This window comes from Rhineura floridana, chromosome 12 (genome assembly GCF_030035675.1).
Source record: "Rhineura floridana isolate rRhiFlo1 chromosome 12, rRhiFlo1.hap2, whole genome shotgun sequence".
NCBI classification, from domain to species: Eukaryota; Metazoa; Chordata; class Lepidosauria; order Squamata; family Rhineuridae; genus Rhineura; species Rhineura floridana.
The window spans coordinates 25,886,822-25,906,284 of NC_084491.1; the positions used below are offsets into that span (position 1 = coordinate 25,886,822).

Sequence of the window (19,463 nt, forward strand, 5' to 3'; positions counted from 1 at the left end):
GCGCCACCACCCTTTTGCTCCAGAGCGGTCCCGCCCCTTAAAGGCGCCGTCAGGGCTTCCTCGTGAGCAAGAGAGTCCCGGGCATCCTTGGAGGGCGCAGGAGGACTCCTTTGGGGAAGCTGAGCTAGGAGGAGCCGGAAGAGCGAAGTTCAAGGGTGGGATAGTACCCTTGGTCAAATAGTCAAACTCAAACTTTCTTGTTTATAGCTCTGCTGGTCGATGACCGAAATAAATAAATTCATTCATTCATTGTTTATAGCCAAAGGCCTTAACAATGTGTACAAAATATTGCTTAAAATACCCGTCAAAGCTCTTATTAAAATAAACATCCGTTAAAAGGCTAAGCACTTGGGCCTTAAAAATAAAATTGTATAATATCGCATAATTCTTAATATGGAGAGTAGTACCCTTGGTCGGATAGCCAACCAGAGTCCCTCCTTGCACGGAAGAGCTCCACATGAATGTATCAATATGCACATACAGTCATGCTCCCTGACCTCAGGGGTTGCAGGTGGCCAGCAAGTCAGCAACAGGACTAGATAGTGCAACCCCTTTATGTGTTGGGTGTATGCATGATGTTGGGTTGTGTGTACTATGCTTTTGCCTCCATTAAACAAACACAGCAGACTGAACTCTGGGGTGAAGGTGATTCGAATTCCTAAACCAGGGGTGGGGAAACTGGGTCCAGCAGGCATGATCCCAATCCCCAGGGGCCATTTGGATAGATGGGTAGCTGACAGGTGGACAGGGTTGTCTATCCGTCAGTCCCCTGACATTACCATGAAATCAGGTGAAACACTTGCCTTTGGTTTGAACAGGGCTTTGCAAGAGCTGACAATCAGCTGCTTACTCAAGAGCAAGTCCCACTGAATGCAGCATGACACTCATGCGTAAAGTTCCCTAGTTGATGTCCAACATATGCACCATACATTTTAAAATTCTCTGGGAAGAAGGATTGATTGTTAAACCAGTTTGGCAACTGTAGCTTTGTGAGGGCAGTAGGGGTCTCCTAACAACTTTCAGCACCCTCCACAAACTATATTTCTCAAGAGTCTGGGGGAAGCCATGCCTGTTTAGAGTGGTATGAAAATGGAAATGGACTGCCTTCAAGTCGATCCTGACTTATGGCAACTCTATGAATAGGGTTTTCATGGTAAGCGGTATTCAGAGGGGGTTTACCATTGCCTTCCTCTGAGGCTGAGAGGCAGTGACTGGCCCAAGGTCACCCAGTGAGCTTCATGATTGTATGGAAATTCGAACCCTGGTCTCCCAGGTCATAGTCCAGCACTTTAACCACTACACTACACTGTGCAGATGGGACCAATATTTGCATCACACCATCAAACTCAGAATATAGCTGCTTTTGTCGTGACACTTTAAACCTAAGATATTTATGCTAAGAACATAATGGATGTATGCTGAAACCTAAATAATAACATGTGAATTCAACAAACACACATCATTTATGGTTCACTTGCCAAGGAGCCACAGTTGCCTGTAGCCCACCTTGGGCAATGTATAGCTGGTTCCTGCCAAGCCTAGGTTTGCTCCCCTGTGTAACGGAGAAAATGGTCCCCATTAGAGGAATGATTGTGTGTGTGTGTGTAGGATCCAGGGGTCTTAACCATCTGAATAAACATGGATAGGATATGGCTGAATTATATTTGATTGCACATGTGGAAGTGTAGCTGCCTCTAGTTAGTATGCCTATTGCAACATCTGTTCAGTAGACTATAGTAGAACTTGCATGCTTGTCAAAGGCTAATAGCTGTGACATCAGTGGTGAAAAGCAGTACAATCCTGTGCACGCAGTAGAGGCAGCATCCAGTGAATCCAGGCTTTTCTCCACCATTATAAAAAAAACCTCATTTTTCAACAGCAAAAGGTTTATGTCATTTCTTCCTGTGGCCATTTGGAGGCAGCTGCGACATATGGATTGCATAAAAGAGAGATTCTGCAAAGTTGTACCTTTTGAGAACTTTTTGCAAATGACATGCACAGCATGCCTCACATGTAATAAATACAAACTCCTTTCCTCAGGGTAGGCTGGGATGTGTAGTCTTATCCTATGCATATTTACTCTGAATCAGGTCCCATCACACTCTGGGATTTACTTTCAAGCAGATATTTACAACTTGATCCTCTGCAGAATTTAGGCAAACCTCATCCATATGTTTCTTTCAGTAAGTTTATTTATTATTATCTTTATTACATTTGTATCTTGCCTTCCATCCAAGAAACTCAAGGAAATTATGCTCACAACAAAGCTATGAGCTAGGTTAGGCTGAGATATAAATATTGTCCCAAGGCCACTCATGAGGTTTCTGAAGAGTCATATAGCCTCTGATCCTGTAGGCTCCATTTATTTATTTGGGTTTTTTCTTTTAAAAAGTATGTATTACCCTTGGGATCTCAGTTATTGTGGTTAAGAGCCCTTGATTACCTGTCCTCCATAAATTTGTCTAAATTTATTTACTATTTAAGAATTAGTGCCCGAGTTTGATTTTTTTCCTCTTCCCTCCCTGCCCCTTTCCCCTTGTATATCATGGTTTTTAGATTGTAAGCCTGTGGGCAGGGACTGTCTTGTATTAATTAATTGTACATAAGCCACTCTGGGAGCCTTTTTGGCTGAAGAGTGGGGTATGAATATATTGTTGTTGTTATGTGCCTTCAGGTCAACTATGACTTATGGTAACCCTATGAATCAGTGACCTCCAAGAGCATCTGTCATGAACCACCCTGTTCAGATCTTGTAAATTCATGTCTGTGGCTTCCTTTATGGAATCAATCCATCTCTTGTTTGGCCTTTCTCTTTTTCTACTCCCTTCTGATTTTCCCAGCATTATGGTCTTTTCCAGTGAATCATGTCTTCTCATGATGTGTCTAAAGTATGATAACCTCAGTTTCATTTTTTTTAGCTTCTAGTGATAGTTCTGGTTTAATTTGTTCTAACACCCAATTATTTGTCTTTTTTGCAGTCCATGGTATCCGCAAAGCTCTGCTCCAACACCACATTGCAAATGAGTTGATTTTCCTCCTATCCGCTTTTTTCACTGCCCAACTTTCACATCCATACATAGAGATTGGGAATATATAATAAATAAATAAATTTCACTTTAAAACCATCTAAGCCTGGGTCAATCCAGCTCTGTGTTTCGCTGATAAAGAAGGGGAAACATGTTGCAAGTGCTCGACACATCTTAACAATAATTTTTAATTCTTCTTCTTATAAATCACAATAATAGCTATGAAAATAATTTGATACAATATGAATAATTTGTGGGATAATAATGTCACACAAGCACAGCCTGTTCTTTGATACCGTACTGAGGGGGAAATCAATGTAGTCCATCCCTTTCTGAATCCTTCTTTACCTGTTGTGAACTCATTCCTGGTCATTTACAATCTTTTGTAGCCTTCTTAACTAGGACTAAGCCTCACTGAACTCAGTGGGAATTACTTCAGGGTTTAGTCTAAGCTTTTTTCCCTACTGCATAAGCTGCCAGCTTGCTGCCCGCCTCCAAACTAGTCAAGTAGTTTCATAAATAACATACTATTAGCAGAGCTTTTTTGTGATAGTATTCATCAGTACAGAGTACTGGCACTTTTTAATTTTTTTTGGCTTCCCATGCTAGCCCTTTTGTGCTGGCACCTACAGTACTTTTATCAAAATATGGGTACCAGCACCTCATTTGCCCCCCAAAAAGCATTGACTAGTAGTATAAGGTTATGAAGATTTAAAAGGAGCCAGTATTTATCTTCATTTTCTATTTCTTTTTATCTTTTCTCATCTATTTCTTTTCCGGAAACTACCTAGCTCCTTATTAAATCCCGTGTGCCCAACTATATTTCACACTGCACAGTTTTTTTGACACTGCACAAAATGTGTCTAGCTGCACATTCAGGATCATCCAGGGTTCCAGCAGGTCATACACCTATTACTTTTTTGGGAGCAGGGTCCCAGCCAGGTCCCTATGTATGAGCCAATCAGCATGAAAAAGGAGTGAGTTAGCTACTGAGAAGTCCTTTCATGCTGATTGGAGCCAATCAGCGTGAAAGGAGGTGAGTCAGCCACAGTGGCTAACACAGTATCTATTTTCAATCTGATTAGCTCCTAAAGCTGCCTGTTATAGTGGACTTGCAAGACGACAAGGAGAGATAGGGAGACACAGGCAAGTGGAAAAGGGGGCATGGCTGTGAGGGGTGTGGCGTGAATATAAAGAAGGGACCCCGCACTTCTGAATTTGCCACTACAGTACTGTGCAGATTAGAATCAGCAGCAGTGTAGTGGCAAATTCAGAAGTACAGGGTCCCTTCATCATAGTCACAGCCATGCCCCTCCCTCTCCTTTTGCTACTGGGTTGAGCATGAGATCCTTGTTCATGCCTTCTTCCACAACAACAGGCATCCCTAGGAGCCAATAAGCACGAAATAGGAGAGAGTTAGTTACTGAAAAGAGTCTCCCCAGAGGCTGACTCACCCCCTTTCACTCTGATTGGCTTCAGATGGCAGAAAAGGACAAGGAAGCATGTTAGAAGACTCGTCTCAGTGGCTAACATACTTCCTTTTCATGCTGATCGGCTCCTAGGATGCTGAAGACATAGGGACCCTGCTCCCAAAAAAGTAAGGTCTCTAAGACCCCATGAGACCTTGGACAACAACACCATTGAACCTTCAGTTACTGGAGGTTCTGCATGGCCACTGGATTGGGCTGATGGGAATTGTAGTTCAAAAAAAGTAACTTTTCCAAGCTCTACTTCTAAGAAAACCTCTCTCAAGCATGCAGTCCTTTCCTCCCATTTTGCATCCCTGTCCGACGTGCATTTTTTTTAAAAGACGTGAAGCAAACCCAGCACGGTGACCGAAGTCTGCGGCAGAGACGCGCCGCGTTGCTGCCTTACGTGGACTGAGGCGGAAAGGGTCGCTCGGCTCAGCCTGTTGGTAAGAAACCTGGGACTACAACTCCCAGCATGCACAGAGACGCGCACGCGCTTTTGCGTGTGTGGGTGTCACAGGAGGGGGGGTTAGTCACAGAGCACAGATTGGAGGAAAAACTGAGGGGGAAAAACCCGTTGTTCGGTCCGGTTTGTCGGGGATGACGCCTCCTTGGGTGCGTTATGAGGAGTGGGAGAGAGGAGGGGAAGAGTAGTGGGAGACAAGCAAAGGGGAGGAAGAGGGGCGTGACGCGAGGCTTGGAATGTGGGAATAAATAGACACGTGTGATAGATATACGTGTATGGGGAAGAAGCGGGCGTGTCTGCGTGCGCGCAGCTGGCAGTGTCAAGTAGTAGGCCCTTGCAGGATATCTGGCCTTAAGGAAAAGAGTAAGGGTGGGCAGGCCATCCGTATTGGTTTGGGGGCCATAGTGGGAGGGGCTAAATGATTGCGGGGGAGTAACGTTGGCAGCTGTTACTGGTTTTGGGGCCATAGGGGGAGGGGCTATATAATTGATTGGGGGAGCAAGAGTGGGCAATCCTTATTGATTTGGGGGCCGCAGGGGGAGGGGATATGTGATTAGCGAGGGGGGCACCTTTTATGGCGGCGGCGATGGTTATATTGCCTAATTTATTTTTGTTTAGTAGCAGCCAACTTCCCTCGCCCTCGGAAAGGCTTGTGTTACTGTGAGCTTTTAAGACAGCATAGCAAATATATTTTGTAGGTATGATCCACAGAAAGCAAAAGAAGTCGTTGGTAATAGTTTAATTGCTACTTCTGTTCCTCCTTTCCATAAAACTCAGCCATCAAAGCAGCTGGTATGGATATCCAAGTAATAGAAAAGCACCTCGGTAGCAACCTGGAGACTGTGCATACACCTTTTAATTTCCTGATGCAATTGCAGTATTTCTGAGCCTTTTTATCTATACTGTGTCTTTCCATTCTCCTGCCTGCTGTGCAGCATATCTGCTCAGTATGGAGGGGGGAGGGGAAGCTGAGAGGGAAGCAGCAAATGCTGCTTCTGTTATAAAAAAGGGGGAGTGTGAAGGCAAGCTGCAGATCTCCTGATTGGAACCTGGTACTTGCTGATTTTTTCCTGTATAATTGTTAAAAGCACAAGAACCCTAGTAGGACAAAAACTGGCCACCCTAGACTGGGAGTAAGAAATGTTGCATATTCATCCAGGCTCTCCAGTAGTACCTCTTGAATAATACCATCCTTACTTGTGAGCTCCTATAATAGGAATGGGAAACCTGCGGTCCTCTGGAGGTTGGTGGAGTCAGACTCCCATCAGCTTGAGGCAGCGTGGCCAGTAGTCAGGGATGATGCGAGCTGTAGTCCAGAGCACCCCCAGGCTGCAGGTTCCCAGCTCTTGTCAAAAGCATGTGGCTGGCTGCTGAGGGAAACAATGCTGAACAAAATGGGCCTGTGTTGTGATCTTTGCTTTTAGTTGTTTTCACTGGGTCCAGTCCAGTCCTATGTGTGTGTACTTGGAAGGAAATCCTGATCTGGTCAGTGGGAGTTAACCGCCAGGTTAGCATGCATAGGATTGCAGCCTGAATTTGACATGTTGTGAATATTGAGTGATTGGATCTGTGGCAGACTTTAGCATGAGGAGAAAGGATTTTGTGGTCGTTTCACCCCATTGCCTACATGCACTTAAGCCCTTGTTAACTAACTGCTTCTCTCACTGAACACGCTTTCAGCACCTTTGAGGCAGTGTGGTAAATGAAGGTTGGGTTGCGTGCTAGGTGTGCGATGAAGCAGTCACATCACTGCTTTGCTTCATGCTAAACTTGACAATGGCCCATCTGTTTCACATTTCTAACATGCAGATTAGTCATGGGAATTGAGTATAAGGCGGGAGGGACATAGCTTCCAACTTCATCTGGTAGAACACTGCCCTTGTTTCATTGTTGTCATATACTACAAGTTCTTTAGTATGTACCAAAATTTTGGAAAACCTGTTCATTAGAATATTTGGGCATTACACTCTTATGCATTAAAAAACAACATGACATTGTGGCATGAGAGAGAGCAGCTAAGAGAATGAGATCTAAGAGGCTGCCATTCACGCCTCACCTCAGCCATGAACTGACTTCGATGCCTTTAGATAAGCCACCTTTTCTGAGTCTCAGGCTCCTCTTCTGTAAAATGTAATAACACTGGGCTGCTTTTCAGAACTCTTGTAAGGCTTGCTAAGATAACATATATGAAATGATCTTAGCGTTTAGCAAAAAAGTGAAATTTAGCAAACAAATGTTATCAAAATCAGAGATGGGGAACTTGAGGGCCTCTAGAAGTTGAATTCCCAGTTCAACATTGTCTGTGGTCAGAGATGATGAGAGTTGTAGCTCAACAACATCTGGCAGGTCATAACTTTCAGCCTCTGATCTAAGTACACCTATTGTCTAAATATATTTTGTGTTGGGGGTGGCGGAAATGTACATTCATTTTATTTAATTGTAAAAAACGCATCTTCTTTTTCCCCCACCAAAGAGCTTAGAGCAGCTTCTGTATGATTACCAGGCAGTTTCGTGTGCAGTCATCTGCTTCAGTTTGTTGATGCCACTTGTTTCCTTCTCACGATGAGATGCTATCTTTCATACAACATAAAGCAAGTACACCTGCTTTCATCCGAGTATTGTTGGTGGGCATTCACATGAGTGGTCTCTCTCATCCATCAATGCATAAGTTCTTTTCTACCTGTCCTTGTATTCTGCATCTATGCCAGCACTATTCTCCTCTTAAGCTGGTCTCCTAAGGCTGTGTGATCAGATAGTGATTTTTCAGCACTTTGGGCTGCACAGTTTACACTAACCCTGAAGTGAGGTTACTTACTCTTTAGTTTCTGTCATAGTAAGCAATTGACAAAGATACCGCAGAGCAGCTCTACACACAGCTTAGCCACGTTCTGTGTTTCCTCATAGAAACCTTGGGGGCCTTTGGGACTTGGAGGTGATAATTCATTCCCTGGTGACTCTGAATTCATTGTTTCCATTAGGGTATGAACCGATGCAGCACTGACAACTGCCGGAATGAAGAGCAAGCTCTTTCTTTTCCACTTTACAAATCTGTGCATGTACGTATTCCAGTTACTAATCTCTTACCTGGCCCAAGACAGGATTTGAACTGGAGATTTCCTGGCTCACACTATTGGCTGTTATGCTATAACAACTTGTAAGACCACCATTCCCAATAGAGCGTTGCAGTTGTAGGTGTAGTCAGGTGTCTGTATAAGTACACTTAAATCTGCAGTAATTGAATATTAATAAGGAATTTTGTTTCCACAAACATAGCAATTTATGGATTTTTTTATTGCACTAGTGCAGCCTTTGCCTGGTGTCCTCCATATTGTGGAGGCTGAGGCTGATGGGAGTTGTAGTCCAAAATATCTGGAAGGCACCAGGTTGGTGAAGGCGTTACTAGTGCAATTACTTGTTTACTTGTAAATATGCAAATACAGCATTGTTAAGCAGGCCTCCCTACTAGTTCTGTGGAATTTTAGAAGAACATAGAGCAGGAGACATTTTAAGCCAATTAGGGTAGTGGGGAGGAGAGCCTGGTGGGAGTCCAGAGTCTGTGAGTTCAAATCCCCACTCGTGTCTCCTGGGTGTCAAGCGCCAGCTAAAGATCACCCCCACAGTGAGTGGCTCAGGGGTTACGTGCCCTGCCACCTGTGCAGCCGTGGGCAAGCTGCATAGTCCCAAGGAGCCCAGTTGCCCCCAGCTGGCAGTTGCAGACAAGGAAGGGGCTGGCTTGTGCAGCTGTGGCAAGCTGAGCAGGCCCTAGCCAGCTGGGGAGGAGTAGCCTCGGAGGCAATGGTACCCCCCTCTGAATACTGCTTACCATGAAATCTCTATTCATAGGGTCGCCATAAGTCAGGATCGACATGAAGGCAGTCCATTTCCATTTCCAGGGCTTTAGAGAGAAACACCACTATCTTGGATACAATATGAAGCTAGTGCAGGTGCTGGAGCATTAATATATTTGCTCCTAGTGGCCTGCCTGTCCATCTGCTCCCATAAAAGGCAGACAGCTACTCTTTCTTGTACCACCTGTAACTTTAAAAAAGCCTTGAAGGACCGCATCTTGTAAAGATCACCAGCAGCAGTTTTAAACCTTGAAATGACAAAGATACTTATGAACTGGCGTAGAACTGTACTGTTCACCATTTCTGTAGCACTTTTCAGTGTAAAGTCCTTCGCAATTTAAAAAAAAACAAATTTGTTCCCCACCTTTCCATACATTGGGATCTACAAGGTAGCTTAGCAACAGAATAATACAATTAAAGACATAATAAAAGAGCTGCATCGTAAAAGTTACTGCTGAAAACGACTGATTATCTAGAGCTCTGAAATAGCGAAGTGTTTCCTGAACCCCACGAATGAGGAAGTCAGGTGGATCTCCCTAGGAAAGGAGTTCCACAATTTAGGTGCCACCACTGAGAAGGCCCTGTCTTGTGTAGCAGCGCAATGTTACACTTCATGTGACAGGAATACAGCTGAGAGCATCAAGTATGATCTAAGTGAGTGGCTAGATCCATATGGGAGAAGTGGTCCCTGCCCCAGATGACTTAGGGCTTTAAAGGTCAAACCAGCACTGTGAGGTGGGCCTGAAAGCCTACTGGAAGCCAGTGCAATTGACGTAAAGCTGAAGTAATATGCTTCATGTGGGCAGCCCCAGTTAATGCTCATGCTACCATAGTCTGGACCAGTTGTCCTTTCTAAAATGCTTTTCAAAGGTAGCACCATCTACAGCACAGTACAGTAGTCTAGTCTGAATGAATGTTATTAGGGTATGAGTGACAGCAGCCAGACCTACATCCTTATAATGACACTGGAGGGCAGTTCAGTTTGAGAAATTTATTTATTTATTTATTAGATTTATATTCCACCCAGTAGGAGCCCAGGGCGGCAGAAATGCTGATTTGATTCCTCTCTCTCTCCCCGCCCCCTTAGCTCCTGTGCACTGGTATTCTTCCTTATCTGCTTTTACCATCACTTAGTTGTCTGCATGGAATTCAGCGGACAGGATGGCACCAATTCCAAAGCAGACTTTAAATTGAAGCTGGCGGCAGCAATTTTGCCAAATGCCTTAATCTTAGCCCAAAGGCTTTCAGATGCATTAGACTTGGCAATATTTGGAGGAGACGGCCAACAGGTTAATGTGTCACTTTGCATTTTGATGAGTTTTCTCTCTTAGATTTCTGCCTTGAAGCAGAACGGACTCCTGCAGTCTCTGTCAGCAACCCCCAACGGATGCAGAGAAACAGGTACAGTTCCAGTGAACTCCATGTTCCATCTTGAATTCTGTTTCTTTTCTGGTGATATAGCACACCAGAGGAGCTATAGCTGTCATCCTGTCAGCAACAAGGTCATATCCCTTTGATGCCGCTGAGAAGATTGTTTTAATTCTCCTGATGAAGTTAACCACCACCATCCCTTGCTCATTTAGTTCCCATGTTAGGAATCTGATGCTCTTAAACAATATCTTAATCTTGGATGCAATCCAGCAAATGCTGCTATTTTCACTGGGTGGAGGCAAGGTGTTATAATAGCCTTTTATGGTGACCCGTCATAAGGATTGTGGAGAGGTGGTGTCCAAATGTTTTAAGCTAAGTAAGTGTTGCCCTTGAATGAACCCAAATGAGTGTCACTGCTGAGGTATAATGCCTCTCAGTACCAGTTGCTGGGAATCATAAGTGGAGAGAGGGCTGCTGTGCTCAGGCCCTGCTAGTGGGCTTCCCATAGGCATCTGGTTGGCCACTATGGGAACAGGATGCTGGACTAGATGGGCCTTTGGACCTCATCCGATAGGGCTCTTACATTCTTATGGTATGAAGTCATTCAGTTCAAGGACTAACCATCTTATCCGCTAGCCCTTAAATGCTTTTTCTGATGACTGATGCATACAACTGCTCTGGAACTCTTCATAGATATGTGTAAAACTGCAGATTTTGCTCATAGCAGAGAATTTGTTCGCTGTGGGTAGGGAGCCTTCACAATGGTAGAGGCGAGCAGCCTCCACAGGTGGTGGGATGGAGGGGGTTGAGTCTATTGTCATCCCAGCCATTCAGAGTTGGCAGACAGAAGTCCTTGCACTAAAATCCTTAGCTTCTTTCACAGTATTTATTTATTTGTTTGTTTTTAAGCATGTTTAGCCCATTCTTTGGAAAACAAGGGTCCTAGCATGGTTTACATAAGATAGAAAATGCCATCTCTGCAGGCTTATAATCTGAAAGACACAACTACAGAACAAACCACGCAACTACAGAACAAAGAGGGATTGGGCAGAGGGTTGGTGGCTGGGAGGAAGCCACAAACTCAGGTGCCAGTTCTTAAAGTTACAAATGATTAGCTTGAATGGAAACAGGGAGCCAAATGGACCTGGTCTCTCAGCAGATCCAGTGGAGTGCACCTTGGTTCCCATCTCTCCCTCTGTTGCTGCCTGATGGAATGGCTGCTGCTAGATGACAGCTGAGGGAGGGAGAGGAGCCTGATGAAGATGGCCTCTTGGCCAAGTCATGGGAGTGGGCCTAGTGTCCCGTCCCTCTGCGCAAGCAGTTTGTCTTAGGAACATGGGAAGCTTCCTTAGACCATAGGTCCATCTAGCTCAGTATTGTTTCCACTGACTGGAAGCAGCTCTTCAAGGTTTCAGGCAGGGGTCTTTCCCAGCCTTACCTGGAGATGCAAGGGATTGAACTTGGGACCTTCCACATGCAAAGCAGATGCTCTACCACTGAACTAGGGCCTTTCCCCTATCTCGTTGCACAAAGTGGTCCAAATCTATTAATCAAGGCAGTGGTGGTTTTAATCCCATCTTCAGCATTTCATCACAAGCACTCTCTTTAAGCTTGCCGCTGTGATGTTTCATCTCATCTCTCTCTTTTTCCTTGTTGCTAGATATTAGTGAGGAGGTGCTACGAGTGAGGGAAGAATGGGATACTGTGGCAAGCATCCATCCAGGAGGTATGGAAGCAACTGCACTGACATTTCCTTTACTGCTGGGACCATTTAAACATGACGATAGATTAATTTAGATGACGGTGAGAAAAAGGGGGTGCTGGAGGTACTGTCAAAGAGCAAGAAACAGGTCTAAGAATAGCACATGGTGGGTCTAAGAATAATACATGGTGATGTGAAAAGTATGGATGTGATGCGGTCTGGGAATTCAAGTTTTAAAGTACTAGCTATATGTAAGTGCTTCATGTATTCTCTAGTCATGGAATCTTTCTAGGAAGACACAATGGCTGTGTTTGCATGAGTGCTAAGCCATGGTTTGTTTTAACTTTTTTTTTAAGCAAACCAGGATTAGTCTCGTAGATGAGCAAAGTAACCATGGGTTGTTTTGCCTGTTACTGGTTTTGTTTTCTAATCACTCTCATGGTGCTCCTCTGTCGCTAGGCAAATGTCTAGGGCGGGGCATCAAAACAAATCAGAATAATGGTTTGTATCCAGCTAAGTTCTGCTCAGAGTCAACCTACTGAAATTAATGAATTTAGGTTAGTTGTGTCCATTAACTTCAGTGGGCCTACTCTTGAGGAGGAGGAGTATTAAATACAACACAGTGAGTTTGAACATTGCAAGAAACCGTGGTAAATACAAGCTGAGATCGTAAACCGACTTCAAACCATGGTTTCATGTTCCGGTTTGTTGGTCACAGCTAAAGCATAGTTACTTGGCTGGGGTGGGTTTGGACATGTAAACAAACTACATTTAAGCTAAACAAACCATGCCTTTAGTGTTACATTCAGACCAGGCCTGTGTGTGTGCTGTATAATCATTCACCCACCATATTGTGTGTGTGAATGTACACATACACAAGCACAGTAAGCTTCATATTCAGAGATCCATGTAGTGTAATATGGGGGGAAGACAAACTGAAGGATAGTAAGTCCTGCTTTAGGATTAATGCTGCCTCAAACCCTACCCCCATTCCCCTGGACAAAGGTTACTCTAAGGAACCATGGAATGGTTTTTTTCCCTAGAATTTTTGGATTTGCGTTGGAATATGGTGGATCCATTATGTTCAGTTGTTTTCAGGGTGTACTGCAATGCATATCAGTAGAAGTATGTTGATTAAGGTCAATTGACCAATAAACAATAAACCAGAAGATCCAAAATAAAATCACAACTTCAATAAAACTGTGGCAAACTAAGAAATCACTGAAAAAAACCTGGCTGTAATTTTTGTATCTCAATGCCATACAACAATTTCTTTGTTATATATCTGCCAACTAGGAATTCACTTCATGCATCTAATGTCCACAAAAGCTTGTCCCATGTGTTAGTTTTTAAGGTGCCACAAGACTCTTTCATTGCTTTTGCTGCAAGACACTAACATGACCTCCTCTGGACAGTCATATCTGGTCTGAGAAAGACAATATTTTTGCCACCTGTCCTGTGATATTAGTCTCCCCATGAAAAATATTCAAGAGGGTTTCTAAAGACCAATCTGGAAATGGTCTCATGAGAGAATAGATATGTTATCTAACCCCCTAATAAGTACAGTCAAAGAACACATGGGTGACCCTTTCCACCTCCATGATTACAGGAGCTACATCTGTCTTTAAAAGGACCTGTAGCAAGTCTGTTATCCAAAACCTTTGTAGGTAAAATATTAAAACGGGCTAATAAAAGTATTCTTTATCAATGTTTAGGTATTGATAAAAGCATTAAATACAGCTATTAAGGCCAATCAAGTTGGGCCCTGGGCCCATGGAATATATGACAAGAAGGAATTATCCAGTTGGAGTTCATGAATTAAAATGGGTCTTGGCATTAAAGGTGATAGGAATGGAGCCTTGAAAGATTATGTAAGACTATTTAGGCTTCAGATATGATAGGGATACATAATTCTTGATGAAAGCTAAATAAAAACCCTAAAAAACATTCTGGTCCAGATTGAAAAGTGTGCTGGGTATGCAGAAAACACAGTAGACTTTTTTGGTAGTAAGGCCAGAATTTCAGAACAGGATTCCAACTGAACTTTAATAACTAAATGGAAACTCTGCTTTTTAGGAATAAAAGACTGCAGAGTTAAAGATGCTTAATGTTTTGATCAGTTGTGGAATTAAAGATTAAGATTAAAGGTGAATGTCCTACAGTGGCCCAGTCAAAGTCTTGATCTCGATCCCACTGAGAATCTGTAGCGCTCTTTGAAAATTGCAGTCCGCAAGTGATGTCCAACAAACCTGAACGACTCTGGAGCGAATTTGTGAATCTGCATATATATATATATATACACACACACAGTGCCTTGCAAAAGTAATCAGACCCCTGACCAGTGCTCTCATATTACTGAATTACAAATGGTACATTGTAATATATATATGTTTGATTCTTTTAGCCCGAGTCCTATGCATTCTTACTCAGAAGGTAGAACAGAAGAAGAGCCCTCTCGAATCAGACCGTGGGTGCATTCTGCATCTCACATTGGCTCTGGGAAGCCCACAAGCAGGGCATGAGGGCAGCGGTCCTCTCCTGCTGCTGTTCCCCGGCCACTGTAATTCAGAGGTATATTACCTCTGATCCTGGAGGCACCCTATAGCCTAGTGGCTGTTGATAGCCTTATCCAGGAATTTGTCTAACCTTTCAAAGCCATTTTCAGTTGATGGCTATCACCACACTTTGTGGCTGCAAATTCCAACTATGTGCTATGTGAAGAGGTACTTCCTTTTATCTGTCTTGAATCTCCTCCTTTTCAGCTTCACTGGAAGACCCCATGTTCTAATACTATGGAGAAAAATATAAAATCATAGAATAATAGAAAGGGCCTATAAAACCATCGAGTCCAACACCCTGCACAATGTAAGAATCCAACTTAAAGCATACCTGACAGGTGGCTGTCCAGCTGCCTCTTGAATGCCTTCAGTGTTAGAGAGCCCACCACTTCCCTAGGTAATTGGTTCCATTGTCGTATCACTCTAACAGTGGACGTTTTTCCTGATGTTCAGCCGAAATTCGCCTGCCTGTAACTTGAGCCCATTATTCCATGTCCTGCACTCTGGAATGATTGAGAAGAGATCCTGGCCTTCCTCTGTGTGACAATCTTTCAAGTACTTGAAGAGTGCTATCCTATCTCCCCTCCATCTTCTCTTCTCAAGGCTAAACATGCCCAATTCTTTCAGTCTCTCTTCATAAGGCTTTGCTTCCAGGCTCCTGATTATCCTTGTCTTCCTCTGACCCTGTTGCAATTTATCTGCATCCTTCTTAAAATGTGGTGCCCAGAACTGAATGCACTACTCAATATCTGTCCACACCATGCATAATTTTTAAAAACCAGTCATGTTCACCCTCACCTACCAGTGGAAAAAAGCCCAGTAGAGCTTACTTCCAAGTAAGTGGGCATGTAACTGCAGTCTTAGATAAGGGCTACTAAGCAGAGGTGAAAGAAAGCTGTTAGCAATGATTTCTTTAACAGATCAAGAAACTGGCAGACTGAGTGAATCCTGTTTGTATTTTTACCCTTTTTTAAAAGGTTTTTTTAACCCATTATCAAAACTTTGCTTAATTGACTTTTGCTTAGTCCCTGTGCCAAGAGGGTGAAGAACTTAGATTCCGCATTTCTTCGCCATCCCCGTAGCATTAAAATTGTATTGCTTGTCTTTTAAAGGAAAACAGTGAAGTTTCCCTAGACCAAAGCCTTGTTGCTTGCATCACTCTCTGAGTCCTTGCTGCAGAAACTCTTCAGTCCTTCCCAAAGGACAACACGCAGGCTCAGTTGAAAGTTTCAGCGTGTTAGGAGCAGTGGAAGAGCGATCTAAGCAACAAGTACTCTGCTACATGGGGGTTATGTGGTCTCCTCTCTGCTGGCACTTTCCATTGCTGCCTCAGCTCATTGGGCATTGAGTGAGTGAGCCAACAAGTGGTGTGGTGCATGGAGGGTGCACACTTTCTCCCTCTCTTTTGCTATCGCCAAACATAAAAGGGTGCTAAGCTTGTTCACGTGCTCACCTATGTAACACTGGACAAGTTGCACACTGCAAGTAGAAAAAAGATTTTTTTTTCTTTTTTTTAAAAGACCATATGCAAAAAGAGCCAAACAAAGCTGGGCTACAAACATTAAGCAATGCAGTCAGCCTTCAAGCTGTATGTTGTACAATCCTGGGCAACCCAGGTAAACCTGCTATGCTAATTTGTCCAGAATTACTCTTAACATATCTATCTGTTGTGAGGCTTGTAAAGGATGAAGTGAATGACATGAACTGCATATTTGTGTCGGATACGTCTGCTTGGTAACTATATGGTAAGATAGTGATATATAAAACCTGCCAATTGAAGCAAACTTTGAGATAAACAAAAGCTTGCAGTTTGCACTCCATTGAAGTCAAGGCCATAGTGCTGAATATTTTCAGGGCAATTAGCAAATGATTAAATCTGAAATGATGTCCGAGATTTGATTTGTTAGAACATGATCAAATAAGGTCAGAGATTGCTTGTGATCTTCCATTGTTTGGGAAAGAATCATAATTTTGGAGAGGCATGTTTGACCCTCTCATGTCCCTTGTTAGGGCCTAACTAGACTCAGTTTTAATTGTTTGAATGCAATTAACATGCACATTTTTGTTATGTAAATAGGAGCCCTGGGAAGCCTGAACAAACGTGGAACTATGAGGATGGGATGGGCAGGGGGAGTTTTAATTCTTTCCTTTCCTGCCACAGTCCTATAAAAGTTGCCTCTCCAAAGCTCCTAGTTGCCTTTCAATGGAAGCTTCCACTGGCCCCGTGGAGGCTTCCCTTGGAAGGCAAATAGCAGCTTCAAGAGATGACTTTTGTTGGACTTTGGCAGGGAGAAGAAGAGTTAAACTTCCCCTCCCTACAGCTCCAAGGCTGCTCCAGCTTTCCCACAGCTATTTATGCAACAAAACCCATGCATATTAATTGCATTCATGCAATTAGCATTACCCTGTCCCTTAGTTCAGCTTTTTTTAGCTTTGAAACAAAGACCAAATTCTTTCCTCCTTTGGAAACTGCTCCACCTCCCTCATTGTCTTGATTGCCTCCCTTTTGTATCTTTTCCAGCATTACAACATCCTTTTTGGGATAGGACAACCAGGACTGTACATGCCAAATGTGGTTGCATCATTGATGTATATAAGGACATTATGATACTTGTGATTTTATTTTCAGTCCCTTTCCTAAAGGTTCCCAATGCTGAGTTTGCCTTTATCACTGCTGCAGCACTACAAACTGACATTTTGATTAAGCTATCTGCTGCAACCCCAAGGTCTCCTTCAGACAATTCAGACTCCATCAGTGCATATATAATGTTGGGATTTTTTTTTTTAAAAAAAGTTCTCGTTGTGTATCACTTTACACTTACATGCATTGAATCTCACTTGCCACTTTTTTGCATCTTCACCCAATATGGAGATACACTTTTGGAGCGCTTTACTATAACTAAGTGTCATCAGCAGACATGGCTATGTCACTGCTCATCTCTGGCTCCATATTATGTATTCATAAATAAATGTAACACAAATTTCAGTACAAAACATCTTAAAAATAGACGGTGTTGATATTTTTAAAAAATACTGTTTTAATATTGTCAGCTGCCTTGGGCATCCACTGGGAGGAATGCTAGGATGAACATGAATTAAATAAATGCTCTTTTTTGGTGTGTGTATGACTGTAGGCATCGTGGAGAAGTCTCTTGGGCCAATACCCTTAATCTCTTTTAATGAAGCACTGCAGTATTTTCAAACAGCAGATCTCTCAGACTGCAGGGTATGTATGTGCCAACTAGGATTGCTTTAACAGCTATACTACTTAAATATATTAGGCACTGAAAATGCTGTGTTTACAGTTCCTGTTTGGTCCTCAAAGCACTTCATGTTGATAGGAGGACCTAGCATTACCGGAGCCAGTGGCTTAAATCTCCATGATTTAGCTAGTCCTCCTACCCCCACAATCTTCTTTTTGCTAAGCAATATGCAGGACTATAAGGTTCCAGGTTCTGGGCTATAGGTAACTTGAAGAGAAGAGGTTTGATGTGTTTGCCCACCTGGGTATTCGGTGCAGCACTGTGGCAGATCTGAGGGCCGGGGAGGCGGGGTTGCTGTGGTCTATCGGAGTTTTTTCTCTCTCACCAAGCACCCTGTCCAGTCGGCGACTGGTTTGGAGTGTCTTCATCTTGTGTTGGGCCATGGAGACAGATTGGGAATACTGTTGGTGTACCGCCCACCTTGCTGCCCAACGGCTTCCCTAGCTGAGCTGACGGAGATAGTCTCGGAGGTATTGTTGAGGTCCCCCAGACTGGTGGTACTGGGGGATATCAACATTCGGGCCGAGGCTGTCTTGTTCGGGGCGGCTCAGGACTTCATGGCCTCCATGACAACCATGGGGCTGTCTCAAGTTGTTACTGGCCCTACACATGTATCAGGAGATACTCTTGATTTGATCTTCGCCACTGGTCATGGAGATGGTGATCTGAGGGTGGGGTATTTTTCATCTACCCCATTGTCATGGACAGATCACCGCTTGCTGAGCTTTAGACTCACGACAGCCCTTTCCCTCTGCAGAGGTGGGGGACCTATTAAGTTGGTCCGCTCCCGGAGGCTTATGGATCCTGTTGCTTTCCAGAGTGCTCTGGGAGTTTTTCCGGCTGATAGTACTGGCGCTCCTGTCGAGGCCTTGGTCGACCTGTGGAATACGGAGATGACCCGGGCCATTGACATGATTGCCCCCGCGCGCCCCCTTTGGTGCAGAACTCAAACAGCACCGTGGTATACCCCGGAGCTGAGAGTGATGAAGCAAGAGAGGAGGCTAGAGTGCAGGTGGAGGCGAACTCCTGATGGATGCAGTCATTCTTCGGTGAGTGCCTCCACTAAGGCGTATGTAAAAGCGGTTAGGGCAGCAAAAAAGTCTTACTTTGCTGCCACCATTAGATCATCTCTTTGCCGCCCAGCGGAGCTTTTTAGGGTGGTACGAGGGCTCTTACATTCTGCCCCTCATGACACTAAAGAAACATCAGAAGCCCGCTGCAACGAATTTGCGGAGCACTTCCAGGACAAGATTGCTTGCATCCGTCGGGACTTAGACTCTGATGTTATTACAGATGATTCCATTGGAGTGTCAGAGCGCGGTCTTGTCCTTCATTGTTGGATGAATTTCAGTTGGTGCAGCTTGAGGAAGTGGACAAGGTGCTTGGAATGGTGCGGGCGACCACGTCCGCCCTGGATCCTTGCCCATCTTGGCTGGTGAAGGCCGGCAGGGCTGTAATCACAGGCTGGGCCAAAGAGGTGATAAATGCCTCCTTGAGAGAGGGAGTAGTCCCTGGTAGTCTCAAGGAGGCAGTAATGAGACCTCTTTTGAAGAAACCTTCTTTGGACCCAGATGTTCTGAACAACTACAGGCCGGTGGCGAATGTCCCTTTTTTGGGCAAGGTCTTGGAACGGGTGGTCGCCGGCCAGCTCCAGGCGCTTTTGGATGAAACCGATTATCTGGATCCGTTTCAATCCGGTTTTAGGCCCGGTTTTGGCACCGAAACAGCCTTGGTCGCCCTGTATGATGACCTTTGTTGGG

At 44.0% G+C, this 19,463-nt stretch overlaps 1 protein-coding gene across 10 annotated transcripts in view; it reads left to right on the top strand.

Moving 5' to 3' along the window:
• Positions 1–4,840: 4,840 nt before the first annotated feature.
• ELMOD3 (ELMO domain containing 3) overlaps positions 4,841–19,463 on the top strand; it is a 31,100-nt gene continuing 16,477 nt past the window's right edge. The window contains exons 1-7 of one of the 10 annotated variants that reach the window (XM_061592740.1): positions 5,088–5,110; positions 5,580–5,659; positions 7,435–7,552; positions 7,940–8,017; positions 10,141–10,210; positions 11,841–11,906; positions 17,575–17,666. In XM_061592740.1, the coding sequence (XP_061448724.1) occupies positions 7,529–7,552; positions 7,940–8,017; positions 10,141–10,210; positions 11,841–11,906; positions 17,575–17,666 (330 nt within the window). In that variant the 5' untranslated portion in view covers positions 5,088–5,110; positions 5,580–5,659; positions 7,435–7,528. Of the gene's footprint in view, positions 4,942–5,002; positions 5,111–5,179; positions 5,325–5,504; positions 5,660–5,782; positions 6,469–7,434; positions 7,553–7,939; positions 8,018–10,140; positions 10,211–11,840; positions 11,907–17,574; positions 17,667–19,463 lie in introns of those variants that run through there. The other 9 variants (XM_061592739.1, XM_061592742.1, XM_061592738.1 and 6 more) reach the window with 9 other exon arrangements.